The 25,208-nt window shown below is 34.8% G+C and overlaps 2 protein-coding genes across 5 annotated transcripts; both read left to right on the plus strand.

The window, feature by feature from the left end:
- The first annotated feature begins 837 nt into the window (after positions 1-837).
- On the plus strand, positions 838-14,725 carry LOC125056675 (cathepsin O-like). The gene is made up of 6 exons (XM_047659930.1): positions 838-1,147; positions 1,541-1,857; positions 5,551-5,683; positions 11,949-12,142; positions 12,678-12,797; positions 13,654-14,725. Exons 1-6 carry the CDS (start codon positions 956-958, stop codon positions 13,841-13,843), a joined length of 1,146 nt encoding a protein of 381 aa, XP_047515886.1. The 5' UTR covers positions 838-955; the 3' UTR covers positions 13,844-14,725.
- Positions 14,726-19,027: 4,302 nt separating this feature from the next.
- On the plus strand, positions 19,028-25,202 carry LOC125056543 (galactose mutarotase). 4 transcript variants are annotated; one of them, XM_047659688.1, is made up of 6 exons: positions 19,028-19,055; positions 20,869-21,004; positions 21,702-21,917; positions 23,497-23,756; positions 24,137-24,296; positions 24,857-25,202. In XM_047659688.1, exons 2-6 carry the CDS (start codon positions 20,876-20,878, stop codon positions 25,169-25,171), a joined length of 1,080 nt encoding a protein of 359 aa, XP_047515644.1. In that variant the 5' UTR covers positions 19,028-19,055; positions 20,869-20,875; the 3' UTR covers positions 25,172-25,202. The 4 variants fall into 4 exon arrangements, with proteins under 4 accessions (XP_047515644.1, XP_047515641.1, XP_047515642.1 ...); XM_047659685.1 differs by lacking the exon at positions 19,028-19,055 and adding an exon at positions 19,528-19,656; XM_047659686.1 differs by lacking the exon at positions 19,028-19,055 and adding an exon at positions 19,888-20,020.
- The last annotated feature ends 6 nt before the right edge of the window (positions 25,203-25,208 follow it).

Consider the following 25,208-nt stretch of genomic DNA (forward strand, 5'->3'; position numbering starts at 1 on the left):
ACATTTTTACAGCTGACAGTTCAATGTCATATATTTTTGTGTGAAAAAAACAAAATAATGAGGTTACATTACAATAAAACGTATTAGTCCAAACAACTCTGAACCATTATGCCATCCAATAAGTATCTTGCATAATTAGTAAATCGTGCGACTCTAAAACCTGAGATGATGCGTCAAAATCTGGGCTCTGCAACAATGGATTCATCTTTTTATATGAACAATTAACATTAATTGTAGTAGGGGAGCCCACGATGCTAAATGGGGAATTATTCAAGAGTCATAGAGACCTATTGGGTTGCGAGATTAGATAATAATAAGAAAGATGTTATATAAAGGTAACACCCAACACCCTTTCATTGGTGGGGGGCTCCCCCCTATATATATAGTAACAATCGATTAATTAAAAAAAAACGATTTTTAAAGTGAATGTCACATCTCTTATAACCAATAGAAAAGTAGATAATGGTGAATTGTTTACAAATTTCAATACATTAGACAAAACTTAATTTTTTTTTAAACTTAGACGCGTTTCCGGCAGCAAAAATCACTTGGAGGTATTCCAATGAAGGTCCCCCAAGACTCCTGCATAATCAGTAACATCAAATTTGTGCGACGAAATTAGAAACTATTGCCCTTCTTGGCATATACATAATATTTTGTAACACTATGATGCTCGAATTAACTTTGCCTAAATTATTTAAATAAAATGGCGGCCGAGAAACGTGGTGCTGCTATTTCTGAAAATCAGAATACCTTGGTTGGTATGTCATGTTGTCAACAGGTTTTAGAGATGTCTTGTTAAATGTCAATGTCGTAGACAAAGACTCATATGAGAAGTGAGAACTGACAACTGAGATGTCAAAACATTTAGAAAATCGAGATTATCAGAGTGAAGTGCACGCAAATTTTGTATACAAAAAACTTTTCTTAACTTCTGTAATTCTATAAAATAATAATGAAAAAATGGTGGAACTGGATTTTGGCTTTTGCTTTATTGTGTTTATTGTTCGTGGCTATACCGCTTTCCTACTCAGGAGGTAGGAGTAAAGAAGAATTACGTCCAATGTTTGAAGAATATGTAAAAAAATACAATAAAAGCTATTTTACTAACTCTGCGGAATACGAAACCAGATTCGAACATTTTGTGGTAAGTTTTTCTTCTATGAAAAATGTATTTTTAACTTTTTGTCATTTTTATTCGCGCTAGTAATTATGTTAATTTTACTGTCGTGTGGGCTATAATTATAATTCCAAGGAGATATTTTATCTTCAGTATCAATATAACATAAATGTAAAAATAAAATGTATTTTATAATTGTACCTCCATTATCTCTATCAATAAGTTTTTATTGATGAGTATTTTGTTTAAAAAATGTCAAGAAGTAATTAGTTAATTGCTTAGCATTTTGTATATTTATAATCAGAATTATTTTCCATACGCTGCATTTCTTATTTATAACAAAACTTTCTACCTTTTCTACTTACTTTAGTTTATACTTACATAAACATGTTTTTTTTATATTATTATTCTGGTTTTCAGGCTTCAGTTCAGGAAATAGATGAACTTAATTCAAGAGCCAGAGGGCCAGAGCAGTACCGAGCAAAGTATGGCCTAACTCATCTCTCAGATATGTCTAAAATTGAGTTTCAAGAGCTCCATCTTGCAGATGAACAACCTCATAGGAGAAAAGATTCTCATAGATCTAAAAAGCCATTGTTAACTATGTCAAATCTGGACGATAAAGATAAATATGAAACAGAAAAAGATAAAAGTGCTCCCATATCATTACATGATAATATCTATATTATTATAAGAAAGGAGAGGGCAGCTGCCTCGCTTCCTCTTCAGATTGATTGGTAAGTAGTTTTATATGCCTTTTATCACATAAATACAGTATAGAAATCAATTTAAGAGCTTGGAAATAGGAATTATCATGTCTTTTTGTTTAAGAAATGGTAATATTTTTTTAGGATATATATAGTTATTTGGAGATTTAATTGAGTATAATATCAATTTAATAAAATTATAAATCATAGAAATATAAAAATATGTATGGAACCTATTTTCCAATACTGTATGCACATTAATGAACTTTAGGTTGGCAATTATATATTACTACTGCAAAATACATAAATTATTAAATCACTCCTTTTTAATCAAATTAAAATCACTGTTATAGATATGTTAAAACTGAACAATGTTCTAGAAACTGTTTATATTATTTTGGATTATTTTTGGTTTAAAAGTTGCATTGTCTATAGTTATGGGTAGCATATTGGTTAAACATGTCATTCTCATCTAAACCATTCCCAACTAAGGGTCAAACTGGCTAAGCACTAATTTTTCCCACATATACCTTGTACTGTTAAATTGTCCCTATCATGACTTAGAGTAAATTTTGAGACCAGTATGTCAAATTCGTAAGTTCCGAGTCTGACGATAAAAATCTATCAACCAGACACTGAAACTTCAGCTTCAGATTATTGTAGCGTAATTTAATATCAATAATAACATTGCAATATTGTATTACACTTGTGTACGGCCGTGGCTCTATTATATCACTCTGATTCCGGAAATGTAATATGTTACCAATACTATGACTGTATATGCCACTGTATATTGCGTATGGCAAACATCAGCACTCCGTGGACTTATTTTGAACTAAACATCGTCCAAATAGAAGTCCTCTAGTATAATTGGAATTGGAATACTTGGCGTTGACATATCGAACGACGTTCAGTTTCGCAGTCACTTGGAGGGAAAGGCTCAATAAGCCTCCAAAAAGCTTGGTGTGCTCAGCAAGGCGAGACGGTACTTCACTCCGGGCCACCGCTTGTAACTATATAAAGCGCAAATTCTGCCCCACATTGAGTACTGTTCTCACCTCTGAGCGGGGGCTCCCCAGTACCAGCTCCATCCACTTGACCGTATCCAACGAAGAGCGGTTCGAATCGTCGACGACCAATCCCTCTCCGAGCGGCTTGATCCTTTGGCACTGCTTAGAGATGTGGGGTCACTCTGCATCTTCTACCGCATTTACCATGGAGAGTGTTCAGAGGAGTTATTCGGATTAATACTTGCAGCTGAGTTTCATCATCGGACGTCGAGACAGAATACGAAATTTCACCCGTATCACCTCGACGTTCCACAACTGAGCGTTTTTCAAGGCAGTTTTGGCCGCGCACCACCACTATGTGGAACCAGCTGCCCACTGAAGTATTTCCGAACTAATTCGACTTAGGGTCCTTCAAGAAAAGAGCGTACCAATTCTTAAAAGCCGGCAACGCACTCGCAAGCCTCCTGGCATTGAGTGTCCATGGTCGGCGATATCACTTAACATCAGGTGAGCCTCATGCCCGTTTGCCTCCTGTTCTATTTAAAAAAATGTAAATTGTTGAAAGTTCAATGCGTTTGATTATATGACAAAACTCTCTTAAAGTTCTTGTCAAGACCACTGATGGTATTTTTGAGAAACTAGACACCTAGAACTTTGATCATTTTCAATAAAAAGCAATTATTTTTGTTTACCGACCTTTATAAACAAAACAGAGATAACGATTCAAGCGCTAAGAATAGGTTTATAAATTTTGATATAACATAAATGGGGAATAAAAGTAATTATAGCCCGTGAAATTTAACACCACGAAGTTACCGAATCAGGAGGGCCTTGTATATTATATAATTATACTAGCTGACCAGGCAAACGTCGTTTTGCCATGTATATCATTTATAATAAAAAAATAGGTGTTGATCGTAGAGGGGTGAAAGTTAGGGGTTGTATGTATTTTTTAATGCTGTATCATAGAAAAAAATATTTAGGGGTGGACTACCCTTAACATTTAGGGGGATGAAAAATAGATGTTGTCCGATTCTCAGACATAGCCAATATGCACACAAAATTTCAAGAGAATCGGTCGAGCCGTTTCGGAGGAGCTTAACCACAAACACCGCGACACGAGAATTTTATATATTAGATATACCTTTTCCTGTGATTAACTAAAAAAAGTTTACTTCGATTGGCACACTAACAAACTGAATATATTATTTATGCTTCAAACATCACATATTAAAACGAGAACAATCAAACACTTTATGGTATAAAATAAGATATATAAAATGAAAATGACATGAGAACTTAAAACGTGCAGCGATAGCCAGATCCATGCAACTTCCTTACAATCGAGTAGTCCAACATATTGCGGAACACATATCCCCAGGGGACTTTTGGTATTGAAGAAGTCACAGACGCATATGAATTATAAAAAACCAGTGGCGCTACAGTCATAATTATTTAATTATTTGTCAATTAAAGAGGCAATTAGGTGCTCAGCCTCTTGTGCCTGACACACGCCTATGCGTCTTAGACAGAAAGTATATTGGTGCATAGCCGGGGATCGAACCTACTACCTGAGGGATGAGAGTCACACGCTGAAGCCACTAGGCCAACACTCGCATATGAATTATGAACTAAGTAAATTTCTTATGTGTCAATATTAATGACATAACATAGTTTGCTATTTTTATTAAAAGACGCGATATGAGAATTAATAAAGAGCAATTGATAAGTATAAAACGCTTTTATTTTTATTGAAGGTCGTTAACCTTTGTCGATCAGTATTGACGCACAATGCGACATTTATTTTTTAGTACTCTTGTCTGTACCCATCTTTAAATTATCTTATTTATCAATAAGCTTGTTTTTGAATATATTGTATTATCCATTGATAAAGTGCATCCAACATTCTCAACATATACACTAGAACTTTCATTTGTGTAAGTTATTTAAGTTTTACTGGTTAGGTTATTTTTTACCGCTGAACTTGTTTCAATAATACAAGTGCCCCATTTAAGCTTAGAACACTTCTAATATAGTTTCATTCTTAAAAAAAGAAGTACTTTTGCATAAAATTTTAATTGTGTGTACCTTTTGTAAATAGTTTTGTTTCAAGGAATAAACGGGGCTCGATTATATTTATTAATACAGTTATTCAATTATGTGATTAACGTATAATAATAAAATAAAAATATAATAAAAGCATAAAGTTTTATGTTCTTGAGTTAAAATTTAACCACGGTGGTAAATAATATTCTATTTCTGGTATTATTTTTCTTTAAAAACCTGAAGGTTTCCGGTACAGACATGTAATTGTTGTCTTATTAATTATTTTCCTTGTATAAAAACTAATTAAACAATAATAAATTTATTTTAGTTCGAGGTAATAATAATATGTAAGAGCAGTGTTGGCCTAGTGGCGTTAGCGTGCGACTCTCATACCTGAGGTCGCAGGTTCGATCCCCGGCTGTGCACCAATCGACTTTCTATGTGCGCATTTAACATTCGCTCGAACGGTGAAGGAAAACATCGTGAGGAAACCGACATGTCTTACACCCAAAAAGTCGACGGCGTGTGTCAGGCACTGGAGGCTGATCACCTACTTGCCTATTAGATTTAAAAACGATCATGTAACAGATTCAGATCCTGAGGCCAAGACCTAAAGAGGTTGTAGCGCCACTGTTTTTTTTTTCTAATAATATGTACATGTCTGCAGGCGGTCAAAGGGTGTCATTGGCGCCGTGAAGGACCAGGGGCTGTGTGGTGCATGCTGGGCTTTTAGTACCATCGGTGCTATGGAAGCAATGGCTGCTATTTCAACGGGAAAGTTTCAACCTCTTAGCGTGCAGGTAAGAAAAATGAATAGCAGGAATATTATGTAACATTCGATACAAAATCCACACAAAAAGCCAAGTTATGCAAATACAGACAAAACCGGTTTTATTGACCAAAATCAAAGGTCCCTGAATTCTATTGTATTAGGAACTTAATAACAACGTCATCGGCTGTTACGACTATCGGTTTTTACGACCAAATATGAGTAGTCCCTTCGATGTCGTTATAACAGATTTTGACTGTATAATATACTAATATTATTAAACTCAAAACTACTTTTTTTATATAACCACGAGCAAACGAACAGGAGGCTCATCTGATGTTAAGTGATGCCGCCCATGGACACTCAATGCCAGAGGGCTCGCGAGTGCGTTGCCGGTCTTCTAAGAATTGGTATAAGTAGCGGCACGAAACTCTAGCGCTGACCGTTATTGCGCAGAAGTAAAAAATAAGGTACCTGAGGGGGGCTAGCGGAATGAAGAGCGTCGATTGGCTCTCCAGTCGCATTTTGTCCCCCGCGCGACAGTACACAAGCGCAGCAATCCCCTCCACGTATCGGCCAGCGCTAGACTTACGTGCCGCTGGTTATACGCTCTTTTCTTGAAGAGTGATTTAAAATAATAAATAATTATAATTGCATAAGTTGATAAAAAATGCTATGTAATAGGTTTTCTTTTTCTTTTTTAATTTAATTTTAATATATTTAATACATTTTATTTGCGCTGTTATTGTCATATAATTGCATTAAAAAAAATTTTTATATGCTATACGTTTGAAGGTATACATTTGATGAGCTTTTGAATAATTTATTTTATCAACGTAATACAAGTCATCATCATCATCAATACATCTTTATACATATTATAATTCAAAATAATAATAACCTTTATTGATGTAAAATTCTTATCCTAGTACATAAAAATGTGAAGAAGTGAAGTGTATGAACACTAATAATTATAGGCAAGCCGGCTAATTTCTGATTTACAGCTTGTCCTTGGACATAGGCCTCTTCTAAGAGCTTCAAACTCTTCTCGGTGTCTAATACGTAGCCACATATGGCCAGCTGCTCTACTTATATCATCTTCCCTTAATATATATAATTATTTTTCTATACTAATATTATAAAGAGGATAGGTTTGATTTTTGTTTGTTTGAAATGAATAGGCTCCGAAACTACTGGACCGATTTCAAAAATTCTTTCACCGTTGGCAAGCTACACTATTCCCAAATGACAGAGGCTATGTTTCATTTTCAAAAAAATTAGGGATGCTTACCCTGGGTTAGATTGAATAATCTAACCCAAGGTGTAAAAAAATAAACAAAAAACTTCCTTCAATCGCGTGCGCTGCGAAACTATTAATGATAGAACAAAATGATGTATTTCAATTTTTCAGGACACATCACTATCTATATAAAATTATTATTAATATATTTTATAGTTACGTCACAATAAGCGTCCTTTTATTAATTTTTTTTTATTAAAATACCACCGCTAGAAAAGGCTCTTTATTCGTACCTAGGTATTGATCCTTATCAAAATAATTACCAACGTTTCACATAAGCTACAATTTAATGGCATAACCACCGAAAAAGCATGGTGGATTGGTGTTCTCCTGCCTTTTCTCTTGAATAGTTTACTACAGACTACGTACTATGTAATATAACAAAAATCTTAGCCACAGCAACGCTTGGCCGAGTCTACTAGTTTAATAATATAAGTGGTTTCAGCAACCTGATATATCATAGCTAATGTACAATCCTAGAATGTTTGACTAGGTCACTTTTGATGCGACCTTTTCAATATACAGTATTTACATTTTAATTAACCTATAATAATAATTAAAAATTAATAAATAAAAATTAAAACTGAGTTAAAAAGTTTGCACCCTGTGGCAGTGTAGGTACTGTTAGCGCTGGCAGCATTTCCTTGCTGTATTGCGATACTTATTCGTTGAGCGAGGTAAGAACCAGCTCTGGGGTCACCGGTACTATCTACCAGGCGCCAACTTGAATATTTAATTAGCGCCTGTGCACTTGAACCCCACGACCCAACAGTCTACTCCAAAGGGAACAAAATCTTGATAAAGTTGGAGGAATGAAATTTAATGGCACATTTTAGTAAGGTATTTTTTTTATTTTTTTATAAAAGACAATTCACACCAATTGACCTAGTCCCATGCTAAGCTGGTGAAGCTTGTGTTATGGGTACTAGGCAACGGATATACATACATATTATAGATAGATATACATATAAATACATATTTAAACACCCAAGACCTAAGAACAACACCAAATGCTCATCACATCGATGTTCGCCTCAGCCGTTGATCGAACCCGGGACCCATGGATTCGCAGTCAGGGGTACTAACCACTAGACCAATGAGTCGTCATATTTGTTATGTAAGTTTCCTTTCGAAGAGTATGAATGTATCCTACGTCCAATTACGAGACATTAAAGTAAACATACGAAAAGGTTGTATTTGTGTGTTAATTATGTAATTTCGGTGATATAGCTAAAAATATCTCTGAAAAGTATTTTTGGAAATATGCAAATTTTGTTCCACAGTCTTCGAATACTACACATAAAAAGTTTTATAATCATTATATTAAAGACTGTGATGGGGACTGAAATTTGATTTTTGATGTCTTTAGAGTCCTCTGTTATCAATGTCCTCAAGGGCAATGAACTTTCCCAAAATATCGTTGTCCTAAACCTGACTGCAAAAGTGCGTACGAGTGATTGGGAATGAATAAGTGACCAGAGAACATTGATTTTAAAACACGCAAAAATTTGGTGTGTTTTATCTAAAAGGCATTTTTTTGGATTTCACGGGAGTTTCAGTTTCAGTATGTATGTGGTCGCGAAGCTTTTAGATTTTTTCTGTAGATTCGATATTTCTAGTAGTTCTGTTGTTCGTTCAGATAAAATGTGTTGGTATTTATCTTAATTTATTTATAAAAGCTCGCCAACAAGAGAAAACACTCTGTTCTTTTGTTAATTTTTTTTCACTTACTGTTTAGCACGTCATACTAACGTGCGCTAACATGGAAACAAAAATTTTAATAATTATCTAAAGAAAGCATAGGTAGGAATTAGAATTTATTGATAGTAATTCTGTACCAGCTTAATTGTCAGTATACATAGTACATATATATATGTTGTACTTGTAGTTAACCCTAGAAATGGTAAGCAGCTTAAATAGCTTGTGGTCATTCGATGCAAGTCGCACATTTTGTAGGTTTCGCATAGATTATGCGGTTCTTGTTTAAATGTTAGAACGTTGAACCGGAGAAGTAGAAAAATGTTTATTTATATCAAACTCAAAATAACTTTATTCCTAAAGAAATAATAATTTAATTTTTTTTATTATAAAGCGCAAATTTGGCCCCACGTGGAGTACCTACTGTTCTCACCTCTGGGCGGGAGCTCTCCAGTTCCAACTCCTTCTGCTTGACTGTTTTCAACGAAGAGCGATTCGAATCATCGACGTCCGTGCGTAGAGATGTGAGGTCTCTCTGCATCTTCTACCGCATTTACCATGGACAGTGTTCAGAGGAGTTGTTCGGTCTAATACCTGCAGCTGAGTTTCATTATCGGACGTCAAGGCAAAATACTAAATACCATCCGTATCACCTCGACGTCCGTCGTTCCACAGCTGAGCGTTTTCTAAGACAATTTTTTCCACGCACCATCGCTATGTGGAACCAGCTGCCCACGGAAGTATTTCCGAAACAATTCGACTTTGGGTCCTTTAAAAAAAAAGCGTACCAATTCTAGAAAGGCCAGCATCGCCCTTGCGCGTCTTCTGGCAATGTGAATGTCCATGGGCGGTGGTATCACTTAACACCAGGTGAGCCTCCTGCTCGTTTGCCTCTTAGGGAGCGTTCAAGTATTACGTAACGCAATTTTTGGAGACTATTGACCCCCTTCCCATGTAACTCGCCGTAACGTTTTACATTACCCAAGTACAGTACTGTACTCGAGTATAGTAAAACGTTTCGTGACCACCTAGTGACTCTTTAGTTACTATTATGTGGTGTAAGTCGAAAATAATATAAACAATAACGCGTAATTCAATCCCCGCCCCGCATCGTAACGTTTTACAAAAGGACCCCCCCCCTCCCAAAACTCGTCATGTAATACTTGAACGCAGGGAGCGTTTTTATTACATAAAAAAATCTATAAAAAGATTTAAAGATAAAATATAGGTAACCAAGAAATAGAAAACTTGTTTGGTAATATAAAATAACAAAATTAGGCTATTTATAATTTGTAACTTCAGTCCGTAATATTGTTCAAGATTTAATTTAAATATAAAAGCTTAACAATAAATATTAGTTTACATACTTACTTAAATAACGACACTAAATTCATATCTCGTGTGTCCTAGTTTCTCACCCTCAAGACATAAAAATTGTCGAAGTTCACACTTACTACGGTCTAACCAATTGCAACAACTTAAATAGATTGAACCTTCATTTAGTTTATAAAAAAATAAAAATGAATATCTAATGACAAACAAATTAACCAATTTCTTAATGACACTGGAAGGAACTAGCATTTAAGATACAGGCTAGGCCTAGTTTAAACGCTAGTTCTCATAGAAGTATATTATGTATAAGGTTAAACACAATAAAAATTGTATCTCAACGTAATGTTTTTGAGTCTTATGATAAAAATCCTTTTAGTAAATTAGGTTAGACTTAAATTACTTATTAGACTTAAGGCTAGATCGTAATGTTCTATGATGTCTTAGTGAAGACACATGTATAAAAAAAATGTTTTTTTCTAATAGGTGACTCATGCCGTCGACAACTGCAATCCAATAAACCAAGGAATTACAAATTAATTAATGAATGTGGGATTGGATTTCAAAGATTCCTTATTTAATTAAAGGACAAACCCTATTAGCTCTTAATTAAATCTTGTAAATTTACTATAGAACACCTATCCTCTTTTGATGCATAGATACGGACAGAGATGTGTATATTTTTAAACCTGGTCTAACGTTCGTGTTTATTAGGCTTTTTTATAGTTAACTAGCTGACCCGGCAAACGTTTGTTTTGCCATGTATATTATTTCTAGGAATTTATTTTTAATAAATAATAGGTGTTGATTGTAGATTGTAGTTGTTGGGGTGAAAATTAGGGGTTGTATGTATTTTTGTATGCTGTATCATAAGAAAAAAAAATTATAAAAAAGAAAATAAAAATTGCGGTGTACACCCCTCATCACTTAGAGGGTTTGAAAGATAGTAGCCGATTCTGAGACTTACTGAATATGCATAAAAAATTTCATAGGAATCGGTCGAGCCGTTTCGGAGGAGTATGGGGAACGAACATTGTGACACGAGAATTTTATAAATTAGATAATAATGCCTTATTTTATTTCCATATCCTAATTCCATTACAAATGTTGTTAGTAGTTACTTTTTGCTAAATGTTAGTAGTAATATGTTAGTGTTTCGTTCTCTTCCTGGTATTTCTATTAAGATATAAGTCGGCTGATGACTTCTTTTTGGCTTGCCCACTCTTCTTTTCTCGGGCAGTCCCTTCCTTGCTGTTATCGGTAATGTGAATATAATTAAGTAATTAGATTAATGAAAATTACGAAATAAATTAATCATAGAAGAATATTTAGTATGAAGCAGTAACGAGCGTTTAACGATGTGACGTCTACACTTAAAAGGGTGGCAACACAACGTCTACTTTACGTTAAGCTAGGTAATTTTTTTCTTTGTGATGATATGATAGTTGATTCATACACCTGTAATAATAAAATTAAAATATATAAAACTTTAAAAATAATTATGTCTAATACTATTAACCAACAATTAAGGATCCCTCAAGAATAAAATATAAATGTCACCGTAAAATAGTAAACACCGTTAGATTATAATCTATCTCGCGAGATTGTGAACTTAACGTACTGCTTACAATTTAACGTATTATTATTCGGTAGATTGTAATCTATCAAAGTGAAACCGTCAAATTGTGAAACGGATCGCACCTCGCGCGCTGATTGGTTGAACGGAATATGCCCCGCGCCACCATATTTGTTTGTTAATTCGTTTGTTGTCGAATGTAAAGTGAGGGCCCTTCAAGAAAAGAGCGTACCAATTCTTAAAAGGCCGGCAACTCACTCGCGAGCCCTCTGGCATTGAGTGTCCATGGGCGGCGGTATCACTTAACATCAGGTGAGCCTCCTGCCCGTTTTCCCCCTGTTCTATAAAAAAAATGTAATAATGTTATATATATTTGAGAATTTTTTTTTTCAGGAAGTGATAGACTGCGCCGGGCTTGGCAATAGTGGGTGCGCTGGTGGTGACATCTGTCTTCTACTGGATTGGCTCACTATGACCAAGTCTGTCGTGGAGACAGATAAAGAATACCCTCTGAAACTCACGAATGGAGCCTGCGTGATGAACAAGAATGCGACCGGTGTTCGTGTGAAGTCATTCACTTGTGATGAGTGAGTATATTGACCGAGGTTTATTATTGAGGGAATAATTCCGTGACGTGACGTGAATAAAAATGTATTTTTAATTTATCAGTTCTCAAATCAAGTGCGTCTAAAAACATTTAAAAATAAATAAATCAGTGGCGCTACAACCTCTTTAGGTCTTGGCCTCAGATGTCTGAATCTGTTTCATGATGATTTTTAAATCTAATAGGCAAGTAGGTGATCAGTCTCCAGCGCCAGACACACGCCGTCGAGTTTTTGGGTCTAAGACATTTCGGTTTCCTCACGATGTTTACCTTCACCGTTCGAGCAAATGTTAAATAGCACATTGAAAAAAAGGCTAGGCTGTTAATTGAGCGGCTAATTAAGCTAGTTGGCTGCGTCATATATATAACTAATGTTAGGTAACTCGCGAAAAGAAAAAACCTATATTTTACCCTCTTTTTAACAAAAGTATTCTTTGTTGTATGTCAAACTGAGCTTGCGCTGTGTTAAAATATTGATGAATTTTATGAATAATTGTTACATGTATTGTTACTTTTAGTTTTACAAGTGCAGAAGACAAGATTCTAGCGTTGATTGCGACGCATGGACCGGTAGCAGTGGCAGTTAATGCTTTAAGCTGGCAGAACTACCTTGGTGGAGTGATACAATATAATTGCAGGTAATTTACAAGCAGATTTAAATTAATAAGGGTCTGTTTCACAATGTACGGATAAGTTCTATAAGTTCCAAATTAGCTATCTATTACTTATTGGTGGGATAAACACTATTGTTGCGTTTCACGACTGTCAGATAGCGCTATTCGTCACATAAAGTCCATCATAAGTTATGAGTCCGATGAATGTCAAATAGCACAATTTATCTTTCAAATAATTTATGTGTTGCATTGCTATTTGGTACTTTATACATACATTGTGAAACAGACCCTTAATGGAACAATTTTAATCAGTCCATATTAGCTGTTAAAAAAATTTCTAACATATTTTTTCAGTTGAATATAGGGACTAAATATTGTCTTTTATTAATTAAACAAAAATGAAGTAATAAATAAACCAGTGGCACAGCAACCTTTTTAGGTCTGGGCCTCAGATTTCTGTATCTGTTTCATGATCATTTGTCAATCTAATAAGCAAGGTGATCCTCCTGTAGTAGACAGTAGACACGCTGTCATCGATTTAAGACAAGCCGATTTCCTCACGATGTTTTTCTTCACCGTTCGAGCTAATGTTCAATGTTCACATAGAAAGAAAGTCCATTAGTGCACAGCCGGGGATTGGTAATTATGAATACAGTTGAAACCAAGCAATTGTCTGAAGTATTTCCGAACCAATTCGACTTAGGGTCCCTAAAGAAAAGGTACCAGTTCGTAAAAGTCACTTAACATCAGGTGAGCCCCCTGTCCCCTTGCCCCGTTAATAAAAAAAATATTTAAATTTTGATGAATCTGTGAAGCTGTATATTTTCTCCATTTTAAGATTTATCTTGTAAGGCGCTTACTAGCTGAATTTTCTTTTTAGTGGGAGTCCGAAAGATCTGAACCATGCAGTGGAGTTAGTTGGTTATGACTTGACAGCTGATGTGCCGTACTACATCGCGAAGAACTCGTGGGGTCCAAGTTTTGGGCTAGATGGCTACATTCACTTGGCCATTGGGGCTAATATCTGTGGATTAGCCAATGAGGTAGCGTCTGTCGATGTAACGGTGTAAAAACGAGGGTAGATTACCTTTTTTGTGTAATCCTTAGTATAATAGCAGTATACTGAAACGAATTTATCTTGCATGTACCCACATTTTTTTGAATCTCTATAGAAATTTTATTTTTTGTTATATTTTCATTAAGATTTCAACATTATAAAAGGAGACTGATTTTTTTGTACGTCCATATTATTTTAAGTATCAAATATCCATGACAAATAGTTCCAAATATATAAATCAGTGAACAACTGAAATCATGCTGTCTCTGTCTATGACTCACGAAATCACGAAATGAAAGAGACAGCTATAGTTTTAGAAAGGTGACGACAGAAAAAATAGTCTTTGTTGTTGTTTCTTGCCAGTATTTAGGGTAGGTCTTATTTTTTTGTGTCACAAAACTTGTCATACGATCAATGTACTGGAATTTTCTTTATTTGTATTTAGTTTGTAACACTAACTGTTTTTATTTAAGATTTTAATTTTTTTGCTACTACCCGCATGTTAGAACATGTTTTTTTATAGAAATTAGTTTAATAATAAAACTTGCATAATACTTTTTAGATGAAAATCCGTCCAAATTTTTCACGATAAATATTTTTCATAGTATCCCTAGTTTTGTTGTATTTATGGGTATGGGGCAGATATCAAAGCAAATCGTCAATGACTTTAAGCTAAAAGAGAGAGATAAGCTTAGAGGTGCTGGAATCTAGTACTAGAAAAAGAAATTGAAGTAAATTTGCCCCATACCCACTGAGTTCAGGACTTTTTGTATTAAAAATATATTTAAGCATTTCCAATTGTGTACATTCCAATAGTTAATTAAGCTAAAATGACAATACATACTCAAAAAGTGCCTTAGTTTTGTAATCATTTTTGAATACATGTTTTTTTTTATTTTGAGTTTTATTTAAGATACCACCGTTTTAAATTTTCACTACACTAATAAGAAGGAAAGATTTAAATTTAGTTTCTAAAAACTCTTAATTATTCTTAATTTAATTTTTTTTCTTAATTATCTATAGTGCTATGCCATAGTGTGTGCGTGTGCATGCCGGTGCTATCACCTGCATGCACATGCACACCATACACAGACACACCCTTACTTTTACCACCACACAGCACAACCGAACTAGGAATTACGTATTTAATCATTTTAATTTTTCAATGTTTGAAACTTTTTGTAGTTATTTTGTATTCTTTTGTTTGGCAATATCTTTAGTATTGTAGTTTTTATGTTATATGTATTGTATGTTAACTGTAGGGTTAGAAAAAAAAACACCACATCAAACACAACGCAAACCTATAAACAGGGTGTCCCAGAAAGAATGGATAATCCTTGAACCCCGCACGGAACAGCTCTCCAGCGCTCAGGAAAAAATATGAAAAAAAAAATTCCAAGTGATACCCAAAATATGTTTTTTTTTTTAGAAAAACATACGTTATTTTTACTTTACTTCACATTCATGTACACAACGGCCACAAAGTAATGAAATTTGTGGCGTTTTTGGTGTCATCTTATACCTGATAGACTATACTACTAGAAATACATTAAATATTATAAGTATCTATGATACTTTTTGTAAGTGGCCAGCTATTTAAAAAAATGCGCAGTTCATACCGTTTACAAAATGGTATAATACATCATTTTATCTAATACCACTACGAAGTTATTGCTCATAGTATTGTCTTTGATTAACATAACTTTTTTTCATTTAAATTAAACACTATTTTGACCGGATTGATTTTTTGCCATTTTTGCCAAAACCCTCCCTCTTTTAGTCGATACCAACTCCGGGGAAATAAATACAGATAATGCAACTTTCTCTGCAGCTGTGATACTTTTTGACATTCAACATCTTTTGTCTTCAGTCACCGTGACCACGCACGCTGTAAAGCACGCGAAACGTCGGATCAATTTAAAATTATGTTAAATAGTTGTAAATTTATAATAATACATAACTTCAATCCGGTCAAAATAGTGTTTCATTTAGAAGTTATTGCTATTGAGAAGCAAAAAGAGTAAATACGACTAAAAAAGAAAAGATAAGTCTTAATAAATTTTAATAATAATAAAAAAATCGGGTGTACATAAATCGAGCTTTATTCACAACAGGTGTTCAAATTGTCTGCCACTGACTCTAATACACGCTCTACATCTTCTTATAAAGGCTCTTCTAAGATAACGTGCGTAGCGTCGTTCATTTATTTTTGAAACGCTCTCTTGAACACGGCTGCGTAATTCCTCCAAATTTAAATTTTTTTTGGAGTACACTTGTTCCTTTAGACATCCCCAGTAAAAAAAAGTCCAGTCTGTTTAAATCCGGGGATCGAGGAGGCCACAAAATGGGACCCAAATGACCAATCCATTTATTTGATACGTGACATTTAAATAAGCACGGACGTTTGTGCCATAATGTGCAGGGCAGCCATCATTCTGTAGCCAATGGGATTCTCTTACCTCCTCAGGCATTTCTTCCATTTAATTTGGATTCGAGAGTTGCCAGATTATGCATATTAAAGTATCCGTCTTTTTTAAAGTTGATTCGTCGCTCCATAGAATTTTTCCAAAGAATTGTGGGTCTTCTTCTATTTTTGCAAGCATTTGTCGACAAAAAAACAATCTTGCATTGTAATGCGGTTCTCGGTTGCAGAGCTTGGACGCGTCTAATATGGTAAGGATGATATTTATTTATTTTCAGTACACGGTGCACGGTCGGATTCCAGTACGCCGTGATATTGTTCTTACAGAGGTCGACGGGTCTTGCTCAATTTCGTCAAGCACAATGTCTTGAGTATTAATATTCGCTAGTCTTCCGGAGCTCGTACCACCAATGCCACTGCCAGGTATTCTGCCATCCGAATAACATCTGTGGACTCTCACGAATACACGGTAATCTGGATGAAGCGCATTAGGATATCTTTCACTATAAAGGGCTGCAGCAGCACTTGCGTTGCTCCTGCACTCACCATAGATGAAGTGTATGTTGACGTATTCGTGTGCCGTATATTGAATCCGCGGCATTTTAATTCACTGAATCAGTCAAATACAAGCCAAGTCGTCGTTAAAATCACCAACCAAAGTCCAAATCAGTAAGCAAAACGAGTAGTCCAATAAATAGCCAGAAATCGTCGTAATAACACTGATTCAAACTCACAGAGAAATGCGAAAGGAATGCACACATGCGACACCGAACAAGTTGAGAGACGCACTAGATATTAAATAAACTAAGTAAATTTCTTTGCTATGTATCTGAAACCGATCTGATAATGATCAAACCAGTGCAGTGTACCGAGCGAAAAAAGATCTTTTCCCTCACTCGCTCATACTCTACAAACCTATTCTTGTCTCGTGTAAACAACATATGGGCTTGGGCCACGCAAGTAAATAGTAAATAGTAACCACCCCAGGTACAATAAAAAGGGACCCTTTTTTGGAACGCTGGATTGTCAATGTTACCGTTTAAGACAAGATAAAATATCATTTTACAATTTTCTGTCTTAAGTCGTATTTACTCTTTTTGCATCTCAATAGCAATAACTTCGTAGTGGTATTAGATAAAATTATGTATTATACCATTTTGTAAACGGTATGAACTGCGCATTTTAAATAGCTGGCCACTTACGTTTTCATACTTTTTTTTTACATGAAACACTCTCAAACTATGCCAAAATTATTTTGTTATCAAATTTCATGTCAAAAACTCAAGTTCTTATTTTATTCTTGAAAAAAGTATCATAGATTCTTATTTATTTATTGTATTTCTAGTAGCATAGTCTATCAGGTATAAGATGACACCAAAAACGCCACAAATTTCATTACTTTTAGACCAGTCATTATAGACATTCGAAATCGAAAATTTGATAATAATTCCAAAAGTTTTCAAACTTCGGTCAAGTGAATGGTACATTGGGACGACAATAAATCTCATTTTGCAACCTTGTCCGCAGTCTGGAACATTGTTAAAATTGCAATTAAATTAATTTTTGCTGTATGGTCGTGAAAAAAAATCCAAAAGTTCTGCAAACTTGGGGAAGTTTTCGATATAATATTTCATATCACCTATAAAATTTGCAACCAACCTAAGTGTACGGAACATTTTTTGTTATTTATTTTATTTTCGATATATCTGTCAAATTTGCAGAACTTTTGGAACGTTTTCCTTCAGTTTAATAAAGAAAAACATTAATTTTTAACAACAAAAAATGTTCCGTACACTTAAATTGGTTGCAAATTTGACACGTGATGTAAAATAATATATTTAACACCACTCCAACTTTGCAGAACTTTTGGAATTTTGGTCACAAGAACTGAGCAAATTATCATTTATTGCATTTTTAACAATGTTCCGGACCGCAGAGCAGGTTGCAAAATTTTATAGTTTGTTTTAATACCACTCCCGACCTTACATCAAAATTTGAAAACTTTTGGAATTATAATGAATTAATTGTCTTGACTGACTGGACTATTTGTGGCCGTTGTGCACATGAATGTGAAGTAAAGTAAAAATAACGTATTTTTTTCTAAAAAAACACATATTTTGGGTATCACTTGGAATTATTTTTTTTTATATTTTTTTCTGAGCGCTGGAGAGCTGTTCCGTGCGGGGTTCAAGGATTATCCATTCTTTCTGGGACACCCTGTATAAGCAACCCAAAAACGCACTTTCTTCGCCCAACGCTTTTTCTCGTTCCTTGCCGTTTCGAGGCCCTTTCATCTTGACCACTTTCTTAAAAACAAAATTTTCACTGACATTTCAAACCTCACATTACATACATTTTCTAAAAATCTTAAACAATATCTTGTCCAGCTGTCCCATACTGAAACAGAAAATATTTTACTGTGCCAAAATAGTTTAATTATAAATTTGTGTTATCTAGAAATCAATTTTTATTATAGAACAGGGGGTAAACGGGCAGGAGGCTCATGGTAAGTGATACCGCCGCCCATGGACACTCTCAATGCCAGAGGGCTCGCGAGTGCGTTGCTGGCCTTTTAAGAATTGGTACACTCTTTTCTTGAAGGACCCTAAGTCGAATTGGTTCGGAAATACTGCAGCTGGTTCCACAAAGTGGTGGTGCGCGGCAAAAACTGCCTGATAAAACGCTCAGTTGTGAAACGGCGGACGTCGTGGTGATACGGGTGGAATTTCGTATTATGCCTCAACGTCCAATGATGAAACTCAGCTGCAGGTATTAATCCGAACAACTCTGAACACTCTCCATGGTAAATGCGGTAGAAGATGCAGAGTGAACCCTCATCTAAATCATGAAGTAAAGTACAGTTAACATGTCAAAAGGAAAGTGCTAGTACATTTTTTTTAACTGAACATCCTTTTTTATTACGTATAATAAATGTTTCTTTCTTAATTTAAAAAAGTATTCACTCAAATTACTACAACGGTTCTTATTGAAATTTAAAAATATGTATCTGTCCTGTTTGCAATTGAGCCAATTCAATTCAATCAATTGAATGATAGTCTAATCTGAAGTATTTATTGGCTCCGCAACAAACGTATAAATATTTTACTAAGTAACACAATAATAGGTTGCTATAAACTAGGTATATATATATTGCAATTATTAATTTAATAATAAGGTTTCGAATGTTTAATATGAAAAGAAAGATGTTTCACTGAGACGCTACGCATAGATACAATTTTACAAGGTCAAGTGAACGGCGTGAACTTATACACAAGTGGAATTATACTGAACTTCACTTTGAAGTATAAATGAGATAACGTATCAAACAATAAAGTTGTCGAGCGTATCGTAAGGTTTAAGAGTTAATTATTTTAAAGATTATCGTTGGTGGTCTATTAGTGCACGTAAGTATTTGTATTATTAATCTATCAAATTCATATTGTGAGGTTAGCCGGTGAATCAGTTGTGCATATTTTGTAGTATTAAATTAATAGTTTATTATATTTATAAACATAGTGTCTTTATATAACTGGTGTAGTTTGTATTACAAGACTGTTTTAATAATAATTTTATTATCGTCGTTAAACTAACTGTCAACTACTTTGACGCTCATGAAATAATTACGAATGTTTTTTTTTAAAATAATGTGGTTTATGATACAAAACCGCATCTTTATCAACATTTTTCACTATAAATAAATTACATTTTCGGTTCCAAAGTTCAGTACGTATAGTAGGCATACTTGAAGAAGTCAATAAAATAATAAATGTAAGTAATTTATTATTAGTATTTTGGAACGATTTCGATTACCCAATTTAGCAAAATAAAATGTTGACGTGTTACGTAGTGATATAAAACGTTGACTATAAAGGTACTATAAGCAATAATTAGTTAAATAATGTTGATAAAGTGTAAAATTTATTTACACGAGAGTGATAAATAACAATATTCTCTAATATATTGCATCTTTTTAGAAAGTAAATAATTAGATAATTATTAAATTATCGCGGTAATTATTAAATTCTATTATAGACTAATAAAGAATGATCCGTAATTAGAAAGATTTTGTTTTTATATGTCACGCGTAATAAAACGGTCACATACTAGAATAATACATTGTACGCCATAGGAACTGGTGCAACAACTATCTTGGTTAATAAATTACGAAGGGTTCTTTATTTTATGAATGTTTAAAGACTTAACGGAATTTAAAATAACAATTTGTATAGGTTCTACAATAACAAAGTGAAACAGGTTTTAAATCTTGTCAAATAGCTTGTTCTCAATAGCGATTGCGATCCTAAAGCTGTAAAATCAGCGTATATTAACAGAACTACCTATATTAGTCAACGAACTACAGTAAACGGACCTTTTTACTGTCTTCAGTTCTACTATATGTTAGTGCATATAGCAATAGAAATATTTCATTAAACTGTATATATGTAATTCTCTAGCTTGTTTTTCGTAATAAAATTTATTATTTTTGTTTCGTGTGTAATTTCTTTTATCGGTTATGCATTCTAGTTGATTTAGGGTCACCAATAAATATCAAATCGCTTAAAAAAGCAACCAGCGCAGTCGTTTTTCAATATTTTGACAGTTTGGTTTATTTTCAGTTGAAAAATGGTGCATCTATCGGAAGAATACTTCGGTACGTTTAAGAACGAACCAGTTAGAAAATTCACATGGTACACTGATAGCGGTATAGCTATCTCTGTCATCTCTTATGGAGCCATCGTACAATCTATTCAGGTGAGTGAGAGAAATATTGATTTATACGAAACTCAATTGTTAGTCTATTTTCACTAAAGCGTAGTTCAGATTTAATAGAAACATAGTGGAACTTCCTGTATATTTAATGTTTTTGACATACAAGTCATATTTAGTGCTAATTCGCGACTATTATTATCATCCTAACCTCTTTTCATCATCATCAATCTCATCATCACAAAAATCAGAGTCGCTTCAACCTTTCTGGTCTAGGCCTTTATGTATCTGTTTCGTGATCATTTGTTTTTTCTAATAAGCAAGTAGGTGATCAGCTTTCTGGCACCAGACACACGCCATCTTTTAAGGTTTTACGCTTGCGGATTTCCTCAAGACATTTTCCTTCACCGTACGAACGACTGTTAAATGTTACGAACTCAGGGATGATACACGATGAAACTACTAAGCTGACACTGCTTATTACAGATAAAACCTGATTTGATAAAGAAACTAAATAATAAGGTGATTTTTATATTAGTAGTGGCTTAAATGATGTTATTTGTACTGAGACTCAACGTTATATTGGACGTCAACGTCAGCATAATTTACAACAATTAGAGAAAAAACTTGTATTGTATCGATTTTAAAATTAAGAACTTCCAATTGACAAACTACAAAGATGCAAGGAAGAAAATGAAATATACCTATATAAAGAAATAATTTTGATTTGTATTTTATTTAGGTTCCCGATAACAATGGCGTGGCCAGTGACGTAGTTCTTGGCTTCGATGACATTGAAGGGTATGTCACTAGGAATACACCATACCTAGGTGCAACAGTTGGTCGGTGTGCGAACAGGATAGGTGGAGCCACCTTCCAAATCGACGGCCAAACGTACGAAGTCGCTAAGAACATCGGCAAAGATCATTTACATGGTGGAATCGTTGGCTTTGATAAGGTAAGAATTTCAGAAAGTTAGTTTTATAATATTTATTTTCCATATGACAACATATCCTTATAGTCGTATTTTTAATTAGACGAAGCCAACTGTCAGTAGCTAATGTCACTTTGTAAAATAATATTTAAAGTAATAGTGATGCGTTCAGTTCTTGTTCAATCAGATGAATGAACAATGAGTGTGAATAGTTAATCATTTCAAACAATAAAAGAATATTATTTCTATTTCAAAATTGTATAAAAGTGCTCTGATATAAGTTAGGTACTAGTACTATGTAACTACAATCACTTTTTTGACGTCTTATTACAAAGCGCGGCGCGGCGACTAGTGCCATCACCGATCATTCATTCAGGGATTTTTACTTTGTCACAACACTATTTTTATTTCATTAAAAACTGACAACACCGTAAACGTCAGTTGACTTCGTCTAATTAAAAATACGGCTATAGATTCGAAGTAGCGCGTTCTCGTATCTGTTTTCCGTATGTCAAAATCTATTATATTCGCTGTCCAACTTCAAAATTGTACGATGGATCAAAACTTTTTACTGTTAGACTATACTTAATGACAATATGCAGACGCTTTGGAAACAAACCCCGACCACACATCATACACAACGCAAACTTACATTTACCCATAAACGCACTTCTCCCAACGCTTTTTCTCTTTCAGAGTCTTTAACCACTATGGGAGCGTTCAAGTATTACGTAACGTGTTTTTTTTCCTTTTGTAAAACGTTACGATGCGGGGCGGGGATTAAATTACGCGTTATTGTTAATATTTTTTTCGACTTACACTACATAATAGTGACTAAAGAGTCACTAGGTGGTCACGAAACGTTTTACTATACTTGGGTACTGAATAACGTTACGGCGAGTTACATGGGGGGGGGGTCAATAATTCCCAAAAATTGCGTTACGTAATACTTGAACGTTCCCTATTTCAAAAAATCTAAATCTTTACTTTTAACTATACATAGTTTTTTATGTGTAATAAAGTTTCTTTACATATGGTCACATTTATCGCAGTCTCGTTTATGAAAACTACGCTTTAAGAAAATAGTGGCACTTAGACTTGGAAAGCTGGTGCCATATTAACCGCGTCATTAACACATACACATTTATGTAAAAATGATTTGGCATAATAATAATTTAGGCTTATTTTATTCAACACACAAGACATTAACAGTAAAAATATTGTGTTTATATTTATAAAAACCCACGGGTAAAAGCCTTCAAGTGATTCCACAATTTTCTATTTTTTTTCTCCCATCTTTCCCCACCGTCATCGGAATGTCATCTATCCATCTGGCACAAGACTGGCCCCTAGGTCTTGTGCCTCGTGGCCCCGGCCATTTTACCAGTCTTTGTGTCCACCGGATCCAGCCCATTTCCATTTTCTTGAAAGGGAGAAAGTTAGTGCATCATTGATCGTTGTTGATTTTCGGATATCTGTATTTGTTATTGTCCTTTTTTGATTTGGCAGATATTATATAGCCATTTAAATATTTTTGTTGTCGGATAGTCCTTAACATCCAACCCCGACTTTTGGATATATTTTTATATTAATATATTTTCAGGTAAATTGGAACACAGCAGTTGACGGAAATAAGGTGATATTCAGCTACCTCTCGAAAGACAGCGAAGAGCATTACCCAGGCAATCTCATCACCAATGTGATATACGAGGTGAAGGATGATGAGCTGCATATCAACTATGTGGCCAGTTCCGACAAGAAGACAGTGATAAATTTGACCAACCATTCATATTTTAATTTGGCGGGACATGACGCAGGAGCAGAGAGACTCTTTGACCATGTCATCATGATGAACGCTGACCAGTACGGAGAAATTTTTATACTTTTTTTGCAAGAGTTGCTTGTTCCGCTTTCGCCACGGGGGAAATTCAGCTTCATTGATCATGTTTTATATGGATGAACCTGCTGTTACCAACACGAAACAATTCTTCTTCTGAATGTGCGCTAACCACAACCAACTGCCCTCCATGGCTTGGCCAAGCTTCTGTGATTTTTTGTATACAGAACTGGACAGAAGATGTAGCCTCTTAGAGGGCACGCCTGTCCATGTTTATGGGGCATGGGACACATTTTTTATGCAGAAATTTTATAAGCATTTTTTTACAACGATATTATAAACATTTGATAGTATCTTAGACCCGTTTAAGTGACTGTTAAATATTAGTAGAATTGTTTTTATATAGGATTACGGAAACCAACGAGGGGTCTATACCCACTGGCCGACTCCTCCAAGTAGGAGGTACACCGTTCGACCTGCGCGTGCCCATACGTCTGGGAGACGCGATGAAGAAGGGCGAGCTTTTGTTCGATGACAACTTCTGTATCAATCGCTTCGGTAACAAGGTACTTTGCTGTCTCGTTGGAATTTCTAGTCAAGAAAAACTCATCCACGGTCGGAGTGGAGGCCACCAGACCTCGAGGCCGATCGCTTCTTGCTAGACCGAGCAAGTAAAGGCCCTTACGGGTCTTACCATCACGCAGAGGCTTGCCGAAGACAGGGAATAGTGGAGGAAGTTGTGCGGCGCTACTAACACGACCTTCAGAAGAGACTGAAGAAGATGTTGACATGACATGATGAATTTCAATACTGAGCTTCAAAAAGAGATGTCAATGAAGTCATTATTTTAGTTACGAAGTTCCGTGTTGATCAAAGAATAATAAAAATAAAGCCCCATTTATTTCTTGAAATAATACTATTTACAAAAGATATTCACAAAATTTACACATATATACAAAAATATGTAGCTACCAACCGGCTGCAGCTCTCTTTTTATGTTGAGCATTTTTCTGCCAATTTTCTTTCAAAACAGACCCATTTATTTTTTAATTTGCATCTATGTTTTTACTTATTTATTTTTTCGCTTTTGATTATTTTTTAGTGTTTAAATTTGTATCATTTTCAGGATCTTACCTTCACAGCTCGGGTAACTCACCCAAAATCAGGCAGATACCTTGAAGTGTACACGAATCAGCCTGGCGTTCAGCTTTACACTGGCAATTTTCTCCCTGCCCCAACTGAATCTGCATTGGTCGGAAGGGATGGCGTTGGCTATAGGCGTCATGGAGCCTTTTGTTTGGAAACTCAGAACTACCCTGATGCTGTCAATCATAGCAATTTCCCTAATGCTGTTTTGACACCAGGAAATATGTATGACCATAAAGTTGTGTACAGATTTGGCGCGGAAAAATCTCACGCACCACACGTTATGTCTGTGTAACTTCAAAATATTAAAATATTTTTCATCTGTGGATCTG

This window comes from Pieris napi, chromosome 15 (assembly GCF_905475465.1).
Source record: "Pieris napi chromosome 15, ilPieNapi1.2, whole genome shotgun sequence".
In the NCBI taxonomy this organism is placed as follows: Eukaryota; Metazoa; Arthropoda; class Insecta; order Lepidoptera; family Pieridae; genus Pieris; species Pieris napi.

Excerpts from the sequence above, each read along its gene's own strand:
- LOC125056675 (XM_047659930.1), top strand. The coding sequence starts at position 956 with ATGAAAAAATGGTGGAACTGGATTTTGGCTTTTGCTTTATTGTGTTTA. Across the intron at positions 1,858-5,550 it reads CTTCCTCTTCAGATTGATTG|GCGGTCAAAGGGTGTCATTG; the intron begins GTAAGTAGTTTT and ends ACATGTCTGCAG. Across the intron at positions 12,143-12,677 it reads AAGTCATTCACTTGTGATGA|TTTTACAAGTGCAGAAGACA; the intron begins GTGAGTATATTG and ends TGTTACTTTTAG.
- LOC125056543 (XM_047659688.1), top strand. The coding sequence starts at position 20,876 with ATGGTGCATCTATCGGAAGAATACTTCGGTACGTTTAAGAACGAACCA. Across the intron at positions 21,005-21,701 it reads CCATCGTACAATCTATTCAG|GTTCCCGATAACAATGGCGT; the intron begins GTGAGTGAGAGA and ends TATTTTATTTAG. Across the intron at positions 24,297-24,856 it reads TCAATCGCTTCGGTAACAAG|GATCTTACCTTCACAGCTCG; the intron begins GTACTTTGCTGT and ends TATCATTTTCAG.